The sequence below is a fragment of the Alexandromys fortis genome, unplaced genomic scaffold, assembly GCF_014885135.2.
Source record: "Alexandromys fortis isolate MF-2015 unplaced genomic scaffold, M_Fortis_MF-2015_v1.1 scaffold_158, whole genome shotgun sequence".
Classification (NCBI taxonomy): domain Eukaryota; kingdom Metazoa; phylum Chordata; class Mammalia; order Rodentia; family Cricetidae; genus Alexandromys; species Alexandromys fortis.
In genome coordinates, this window is record NW_026068039.1 from 2,434,967 (window position 1) to 2,444,710 (window position 9,744).

A 9,744-nucleotide genomic window follows, 5' to 3' on the forward strand; every position below is an offset into this window, starting at 1 on the left:
CACAATCTCAGGGAGGCCAGGTCAGGAAAATGAGGTCTGTCCTTCGCCTTACACCTCAATACAAATCTTAATCTATTTTCAGCATTTATCATTCAGCTGAATGAAAAGGAAACCATCGGCCTGCAACAGGCTCAGGAAACCAGCTGCCGTTGCTGTCACCCACAACAGTCCTGAGTAGCTTATATTGGAGTCAGAACCTGAGGCCTCAGGCTCTGGTCTTTCCACAGAGCTAAGGAGACTGTCGCCATAGGCATCTGGGGGCAGAGTCCCTTGCTGGGGACAACAGAGGTCTGCTTTGTGATATGGACCCTACTCTAGAAGGATCTTGGAAACCTTGTCCCCAAGGTTCCGAGGAACAGGAGTGATGCGGAGAATTAGGCGACATCACGTGGGAGGAGGGGCTAATGACGGAGACTGCAAGTTCAAGACTGAGGGCTGAGTATCTGGATCCTTATGCCTTTGCAATGGGGACAGATATCTAAGGGTCCCGCTCCTGGCTTAGAGTTCTAGAGGGAGGCTCCAGATCACTCTATGGGTTGTCACTGTCACAAGAAAGAGACAGCCCAGTAGCCTCAGTCCCAGTTTTCAGGAGACAAGCGCAACCTCAGGTCTGACCATCCAGACTGGGTGCTATTGGAGGTTTGTTCATTTATTGTCAAAATTTCTCAAGGGATAGTCTAAAGAGACTCAGAGATGAAAGGTTTTGGGGGAGCCACCTCCAAGCTGTAGGATGCGCTGGACTGCACGTGGTTGGCAGTGCAGAGGGGATGAGGGAGCCTGCAGGGGGTGAGGGGGTCTGCAGGGGAAGAGGGGGCCTTCAGGGGATGAGGGAGCCTGCAGGGGAAGAGGGGGCCTGCAGAGGAAGAGGGGGCCTACAGAGTTGAGGGAATCTGTCTGCTAGCCAGTGACATGAAAACTTTATTATTTTTTCCTAGAAGGTAGAAGTTGCACCTCCCTCCTCCCCACATTACAGGGCTAGTGCTGAATGGAAAGCCAGAAGGTAGAGGACTGGAAAGGGCTGCTTCCCACAGGCAGAGGCTGGAGCAGGCAAGTCCAGTCTTCACATGGCTGATGTAGGGTTCAGAGCCCAGGGATCTCACCACAGATGGACAGTCCCATGAAGGAGAGAAACTGGAGCTCAGAACAGGATTCTGGGTCCATGTCCAGGGCGGAACCTTCAAGAGAAGGGAACCACACTTTAGAGAGAAGGCCAGAGTCATCCTTACACCAGGCACCTGCGTTATGGACCCTCAGGTCAGTGCAGGCCCACCCCGGCCCCTTTCTCCAGCCTCTGCAGTAACCATCTTTCTTTATTACTCTTCCTTTATTGTGCATTTAATCCCCTAGCCTGACATGTCCTGTTTCTCTCCTGGACCGTCTGTTCTGAAGAACTCTGACTTGTGGATAAGAGAGTGGCAACAGCTATGTTGCTGACTGAATCTGGACTCATAGGCAGATCTTGGAGTCTTACCCCTGCTAGCTAGGCTCTTCGGGTCACTGATCTGCCTCACACTCCAGCCATCAGCTGTGCTATTTCCAGTGTGGTCTATAATAACTGTTAGGCTCCACATGCCTTGAGAAAGAGTAGGACTAAGGACTCCAAAGCTGCAGGCCTTCCCCTACAGTGGGCGTGGCAAAGCTTGAATTGGGGCAGGATGACCTTAGGCCAGCGGATCCCTGAGGAGATGACTGGCTGTTTCCCTTCCCCACAAGCCCCGAGTACATCCCAGGCCACGGAAGCAATGGATCAGCTGTCATTACAGCTGGCTGGTAGGTACTGAAACTCCTCCTACATCTTTTGATTCACATGCCGCCTTCTTTCGGTTTCTGAACACACCTTCTTTTTGCTGCTGGACAAAGTAGGCGGGGACTGCTCTACACAGGTCCTGGACAGGCACTCCGTACTGGGCCAAGTTTTTGACTCGGCTGGGTAAAACCGTGTAGGTCAGTCCGCGGGTGGGTGGGTAGTGACCGGAATCCTGGAAGATGGGGGCATCTCAGGCATGGCATATCAAAGAAGAAACTCACAGGCAAGTTGTGAAGGTGCCTGGGGCGATTCAGGCCCACTGAGAACCCCGAATTGTTTTCCTTTAGATGCAATATTTTATCAAGCCACAAGAGGGCGAAAGTGACTCTGGTAAAAATCCGTACGTGTCCCAGCTGCATTTCCTATCAGCTTTAGACGCTTTCTGAACCAAAACAATAGAGTAGCTTGTTGAATTTATATTTTGTCAATTTAGATGAATGGGACATTTTCAACTCCTCTTTTATAGATTTATGTATTCTAATTTTATATGTCTGAGTGTTTAATTAAAGTTACAGTCTGGTGTGAGTCACCTTGTGGGGGCTAGAAACCAAACCGGGTTTCTCTGCAAGAGCAGCAAGAACTCATAACCTTTGAGCTGTTTCTCCACCTCAACTTCTTTTTAAAATAGCGTTACTCTAACACATTTTTATTTCTTTCCCAGAGTTTGTACCACAGCCCCAGTCCTGAGTACTGTTCAAATGTGCTGATATTTAAGCAAAGTTTGAGCAGAGTCCATGAGTAGCCAAGGATTTCTTCCTGGGTTTTAATTTATTCCTGTTAACAACAGTTCCTGTCCCGTTGGAGAGGGCAGGCAAGAATTTCAGCACTCTTGGGCTTGACTGCAATTAAAGATGTCGGTGACGGCAATGATAATGGTGTGTATGGGCATGTTCGTGCATTTGTGTGTGCATGTGCATGTGTGTGCATATGTGTTTACATGTGTGTGCATGTGAGTGTGCACGTGTGTATGTGTGTGCATGAGTGTGCATGCATGAGTGTGTACATGTGCGTGCATGAGTGTGTACGTGTGTGTGCATGAGTGTGTGTGCGTGTGTGTGGTGGGTCAGGAAAGACTGGGAGGAGAGGAGGCAGGGGACATGAAATCGCTGCAATGCTTGCATCCAACCACTCGTCTTCTCTAGCACAGCTCGAGCCCACTGGGAATGCATCTAAATGAGGTCACTGATTCAACTGTGACTTGCCTTGAGAGGGTGGCTGATGTCCTCGAGTTCTTTGCCCATGGCGTGATTTCATGGCATGAAAAATAGGTACGGAGGAAGCTCCCGTGAGTGAGCACTGTCCAGGAGACTGGCTGTAAGTTGGAAAACCCCAAAGTCGATGTCTATCAGAGAGAACTGGACTCACCTGTGTGCCCAGGGCCTGGGTGATATCATCCAAACTTGGGAAGACTGTCAGGTCCATCTTGGCCAGGACACAGGCCATCTTACTAAACAGCTTAGCTGCCAGGAGGGCCTTAAAGCAACAGCAGAAACATGGCATTCAGTCAGTCCCAGTTCTAACGCACCCGCTCCCCTCAGGCGTCCAGACCCTAGTCTGACTGCAGTACAGAACATCTCAGCAGTGCTGCCGGAAGCCAGGGCAAACAGCAGCATCAGGAGCGGTGTGGTACTGAGCCCTGCCGCTCCCTAGGCCCAGCGCTGCCATCTCCTCTGCTCCTGATGGTGAAGGCTTTCTCTCCCAGGGTGTTCTGATGCCAATATAAGGATGTGTGCCCTGCCAGGTGGTGGTGGCTCACGCCTTTAATCCCAGCACTTGGGAGGCAGAGGCAGGTGGATCTCTGTGAGTTCGAGACCAGCCTGGTCTACAAGAGCTAGTTCCAAAACAGGCTCCAAAACCACAGAGAAACCCTGTCTCAAAAACCAAAAAAAAAAAAAAAGAATGTGTGTGCCTGACTGTGCAAGATGGTACTACAACAATACAGGTGATCTTAAGGACCTGGCTGGCTTTTCAATGGCTCTTGGGATCCTCCATGGCCTTTCTGAGCCTCAGTTTCTCTATCTGTAAAGCAGGAGGACTGGCCTTTCTTCCCTGGAGTTGCCATGAAGTTGAGGGGAGAGCTGAGAGACCTACTAGAGTCCTGGGAGAATGTTGTGTAAACTGGATCAGGCTCTCTGAAAACCCAGGGCAGTCAGAAGGCCTGCATCATGACTGTGATTTGAATTCTAGAGCTAGGTCTATCTTGGATGCCCCTTTCTTGTGGCCTACGAATTTTCTTTCCTGGTTTAGATAAGAGATGCCATTTCTACCCCAGGCTCAACTGCAAGAAGCTAAGCCTCTAGCAAAAGTTCCGTCTTCCTCGCCCACCTAGCGGCCCACGGTAGAATGTTGTGTGAGGAAATTTTTACTTGGGTTTTAACAACATCCATCTGTAGCCTGGGAGCCTTCTGGGAGGATTCAGGGGATCTCCTTGAGGATTTAAAAGTGGGGAGGAGAAAAGAGAGAAGATATTCAAGGAAGAGAATATGACAAGAAGGTGACAGCTGGCTGAGGAGGGCCTGGGGAGCAGAGGGCAGGGTTAAAGTGTGGGTGTTGACTTCATTCCATCCTTCCAAGTCCCACTAGGTGGGAGAGGCTGCTGTTGCAGCTGCTCTGCTGATATGAACACTGAGGCATGGCAGGCATAAAAATATCTCTATGGTCACAGAACATTTTATTAGAGTCCTGCCAAAGCAGCAGGTTTCTCCTCCTGATCATGTGCCGTTCTAATTGCTCCTACTACCGAAAGAGATGCTAGTTCATAGCACCAATCCCTTAGAAGTCAGCATCACAATACAGAGCTAAGACAAAGCAGCTTTGGTAGCACACCCCAGTCTCAGAGGAGGACAACGAAGATGGAAAAGCAGTCTGGTCTGCTTGGACCACTTGAGAGTTCCTGCAATAAGCATGTTTGGCATCTTACATTCTTGTAGTCCACGATTCCATTCCATTCACTCAGAACATTGTTGTCTTGGATGGTGACCAGACCTCGGAGGGCATCGACATGGATGGTCTGGGTCCCCACAGAGCCATCCGGAGAATGACTGACACTGGTGTTCTAGAAAAGACCGATGAAGAGTGAGAAAAGTCACTGGCTCCAAGTGTCTACCTGGCTATCCCTGGCAGGGTTAAAGGGCATCCACGAGAAAGGATGGGAATGCCACCCTTGGTCGTTAGCTTTGAAATGCCAGTGCTAACAGAGGGGTAGGCAGACTGGGCCCTATCCAGCATACTCACCACCAGGGCCAGAGATGGGGCTAGGAAGATGGTCACAAGAAAGGAAGGTGCAGTCTGAAATGGAACAAAGGTCAATGCTACTTGTCCTTAGCCTCAGGTGAGCTTAGACTCCAAACTCTGCCTTACAGGACAGATCCTTCCAATGAGGATCTATAACTCCGGCCTTCACTCATCTCTATGGGGCCCCCGAGTGTGTCACGAGACCATAGTCTACTGTCCTCAGACAGGGTGTGCCCACTGCTCAGGAAGCAAAGCTGCGTCAGCCACTTGAGGATACATCCTGTGTGGCTTCCACCGTCAACTGCTAGAATAGATTGGCTCAAAAGGCAGGGCCAGCCTGGGCCACAATAGCTCAGGCTCCCACTCTTCCTCTTTGCACCATCCTCTCTTCTTCTGCATCTGGGCGCACCCTCTGCTCCGGCTCTTCACCCAAACCCTAAAGCTCACAGTTGGCTCTGCTCCGTCCCTGCCCATCCTCAACCCCTCTGGAGTCTAATTCTCTCCAGGTTTCCTTTCCTCCAGATTCTTTTACTTTGTCTAAGAAGAAAAGCTACTCACCACCATTTCCACACTATTGTTATGTTAGAATGTAACGGGGCCTTAAAATATTTCAGTTGCTCCTCTGTGTGCCACGCCCTGCTGATGGAGGGACTTCTCTGTATCAGACATTAATGAAGGAATTGGGGAACTAAGATAAGGTAGCCATAATCTATCATGGACTTGAGGCTCACCCAGCTCAAGTGCACCCATCGTATCGAGTGGAACTGATAAGAAGATAAGAAAGTCTTCCTTTCTCTGCACACCCCTGAAAAGTCTGCATTCAGTTTCACTAATAAAGGGCAAGCTACACCTCAAAGGCAAAGGAAACAGCTGTTCTACAACATCACTATTGCCACAGTGCAATGAGCTCTGCCGCCAGACCCGGGAGCTGCAGAGGGCAGGACAGCTTTACTAGACGATTGAAAGCTGACATGGTCATGCCCGCCATTAATGGCAGCACCTGGGAGGCTAAGATGAAGGATTTTGAAAGTTGGAGGCTAGTCTCAAGGAGTGCATGGTAGCCTGGACTACAGAATGAGGACTAGTCTCAAAAAAATCCAAAGGGACAAAAACACACTATTCCAGCTGATGTCACGTACATCTGTCATTTTCCCACCGGCGATTTGTAACCAAGAAACACCCCTGAAGACAGGACTCTAACCCCCAACGAGTCTGGGCTTTAAAGAAGTTAGCTATTGATTCTGGCAGAAAACAACGTTCACTCAAATTCTGCAAACAGACAATCACCAGTGGAAGATTCCACGCCAAATCATAGCTGGGATTGGAAGAGTTCTCGGGGAAGGGAGAAAAAGGACCTCCTTGGCTGTTTCGACACATTCAGAATTAAAATGTACTCACGAGGCCTTTCATGATGTCTCTCGGGCTTTATGCAACAGCATGCATGATACGATTTCTATGACCCATTGACTTCCTGAGTCCAGTTTATATAGCTCTCAGTCTCCCAGCTCCCCGACGATAAGGGACAATTAGGGAGAAAGCAGGTTATGTGATTAGAGTTATTGTTTCTCTTTGCTACACCTGAGTGTTTTCCTTTCTACCAACGGCCCTACAGGTTCCAAGGCAAACACCAGATAAGAACAGGTCTTTGTGGCTGGTTCACTGGTGACCTTAGCCAGTATGAGAGGACTTCTCAGCAGCAGGGCCCACAAAATGCTCCCAATACAGAACCAAGATGCTCACTGCTTTTACATCTGAATACTGGAAAGTATTTTTTCCTAACGGCGAGGGAGTTTTAGAAGAAACCTTAGAAAACCCCAAGAGAAAAACTGAACTACAAGGTGGGATCGGCTGATGAGCAGTCTGGTCCCTTCATCCAAACCCAGACTGCAGCTTCTCCTGCTCTGCGCTCTGTCTCCACCAAGCTGACCTCTGTCCATCGCTTCAGCACCCGCTCTGACAGATTTAGCTCAGGTGGCCAGTCCCTCTGCATGGCTTTGATGCCTCTTCTCTTCATGTCAGGGTACTTTTTTCCATGAAAACAAAACACCCAAACCCTCCCGCCAGCCCCAGAACTACTGAGGCATGAGGAGTGCTGACCTTGGTAGTAACACCGAGTCAGGTGTTTTCTTGCCTCATGTTCTCTCGTGCTCTGACAAGTGGTGCCCCAGACATCTAGATGCAAATGAAATCTCCTAAGGCCAGAACGAGTCAGACATTTCTTCTGAGAGGAGAGTGCCCAGTTGACCCTAGGCTCCGGCGTACTCAGAGGAGGGGCAGGCAGCGCAGTCCTGCTTGGGCTCAGGGCTGAGATAACATTGTAATCCTAGCTCCAGTTCTCAACGTTACAGAACACAGCACAGCCCGAGTAGTCACCACCACTGAGTCGGTAAAATGGATTAAAGACGATTAAAAGGCCATACAATCACAGGGTCATAGGCGCTACAGAACTGACAGATCCAAGTCTCAGTCATGGTTTCAGTCTCCTGATGCCGACCACAGAGGTTAGAAGTAACGGCACCGTTAGCCATTTTGCAAGCGAAGACAGATTGACTTTGCCAACCAAGTTCAACTCCAGCCTCTGCATTGGCCAGATCTACAACCGCACAGCTAAAACATGAGTTCACATCTCTGGGCTTCGAAGGCTCAACCTGTATGAGGTTCTTTCCAACTGTGCGGCCCTTTGGAGTTCATTTCCCTCAGACTGCAGATTGGAGAGGGCAGTGGTTCTGCCTCTGTGACACCATCCCAGGTCTTCTGCTTTCAGGGTTACTGCGTGAACAACTAGATTTGTTGGAGCTTCTCGTCCTGAAAATGAGGACCAGAAGCCGTTCAATGGGCAACTAGGTACCCCCTCCTCCATTACGCTAAGTCCAGGTGCAAAGAGCAAAGAAACCAAACTGGAGGCAGCTATGTCCTAGAGGGAGGATGGGTAGATGATCCAACTGAAGTTCCATTCAGGAAAGATCTGAGAGGACACCTAGACAGGGCTCCAGACAAAAGGAGACTATAGTCCATAAAGAGACACGGAAAAAGAGCCTCAGGATCAGAAAACCATGCAGAGGCGGCAACTCCTGACCTTCTCCAGCGTTCATCATGAGAAAGGCTCTAGAAATGGAGGAGGGGCGTGTCTGGCAGTCATTCACCTTTCTCCTCAAATGTTCAATCAGACCAGCTTCTGGGATTTCACTCCCTAACTGGTTGGAGTTGATGTTGACTGATGGAACAAGATTGGGATGTCTTCACAATAAAATACTTCACATGGATGGAATTAATTTGAGAGTGTCTGACTGCTAGTTAATACTGGCATTTCAGCTCATCCCTAAATATGATCTAGCCACATTCAGCCCTGAAAAGGCCAGTAGCCACATGTCTGGAGGAGTAGCCAATCCTTTGAACCACAGACTCTTACAGAGCAAGGATGTTTGCCAAGATAAAGTTTAGGAGGTACCTCTTTGTGAATTTACATGTGATCTCCTGACTTCCTCAAGCTCTTCTCAGTCCTCAGAATGATCTGGCTGCTGCGAGCCTTTACCTGCTGTGGAATATTTGTTTAACTAGGCAATGACGTGGTATATTTGCTTATGCTGGATTTGTTTGACTATTGTAAAGATGTGTTACATTTGTTTATGCTGCATTGGTTCAACAATGTAAAGACACGTGGCTTTGCCTGCCTAAGGTACCTGATCAGTCTAATAAAATACTGAACAGCCAATACCTAGGCAGTAGAGGGCTAGGTGGAGCTGGTGGGCAGAGAGAGGAGGAATCTAAGGCTAGAGAGAACAAAGAGAATGGGGGCTAAAGAGAGGGAGATGCCCTGGGCCTGCCAGCCAGGCAGTTACCAGGCAGCCAGACACAGAGGAAGCAGGAAAGCAGGGCACACCAAATGAAAGAAAGGTAAAAAGCCCTGAGGCAAAACGTAGAGGATGTCAAAGTTATAAGAGCTAGTGGGACAAACATAAGCTAAGGCCAAACATTCTTAGCTAATAGTAAAGTCCCTGTGTCGTAATTTGGGGGGCTGGTTGCGGGCCCAAAAGAAAGCCTGCAACATTTACCGCTTGTCTCTAGCCTCTCTCGAGTCAATTGCATACACTGAACACATCTGGCCCTCTGTCTTCCCCATGTTCACCCCTGGCTTTCCTGGCTAGCCCGTGTGACTGGAAACACCGATTCCTTCCTTCTCTGTCTTCTTCAAGCCAATTTTGAACAGTATTCTTTCCCCCAGCCTTCCCTCATTCCCAGGCAAATATCTTCTTTGTAAACATAATTCCCTGCCTGCAACTGTTGTTGGGTATGTTCCCATTGAGATTTATTTGTTTGTGTAGTTGTGTAACCAGGCCATTAAATGGTACACCTATGTCACTGCCAACTCTATAAACTTAGGAATCTTGTTTTCGGGTGTAAACTCAGCACCAAATATTTAGAACCTTCCCCAGAGGAAGTATTTGGAAAACCATATGTTAAATGGCTGAATAAATGGATTTTATGTAAGATGTATTAACCATCTGACCTGGTTAGTTTTGATTTGTTTTGTTTTTAATGTGGCATAAGCTAGAGGTATTGAGAAGAGGTACCTCAACTGAGAAAACACCTCATAAGGCTGGCCTGGGGGCAAACCATGGAGCATTTTATTATTAGAGACTACAGGAGGGCCCAACCCTTTGTGGGCAGTGCCGCTTCTGGGCAGGTTGAATGGGCTAAGAAAG

General features: G+C 48.8%; 1 protein-coding gene across 1 annotated transcript; it reads right to left on the reverse strand.

The window, feature by feature from the left end:
* Positions 1 to 741: 741 nt before the first annotated feature.
* LOC126515643 (gastrokine-3-like) lies at positions 742 to 9,397 on the reverse strand. Its single transcript, XM_050165470.1, has 6 exons — positions 6,440 to 9,397; positions 5,042 to 5,095; positions 4,728 to 4,862; positions 3,173 to 3,280; positions 1,838 to 1,979; positions 742 to 1,175 (listed from the first exon to the last, which is right to left on the reverse strand). The coding sequence occupies exons 1-6, from the start codon at positions 6,449 to 6,451 to the stop codon at positions 1,081 to 1,083; spliced, it is 546 nt and encodes a 181-aa protein (XP_050021427.1). The 5' UTR covers positions 6,452 to 9,397; the 3' UTR covers positions 742 to 1,080.
* Positions 9,398 to 9,744: the final 347 nt, after the last annotated feature.

What these genes read in the sequence shown, in the direction of transcription:
- LOC126515643 (XM_050165470.1), bottom strand. An exon ending in GAATCGTGGACTACAAGAAT is followed by an intron (nt 3,281 to 4,727) that starts GTAAGATGCCAA and finishes TGTTGCTTTAAG; the next exon opens with GCCCTCCTGGCAGCTAAGCT. An exon ending in CCCAGGCCCTGGGCACACAG is followed by an intron (nt 1,980 to 3,172) that starts GTGAGTCCAGTT and finishes CCCATCTTCCAG; the next exon opens with GATTCCGGTCACTACCCACC.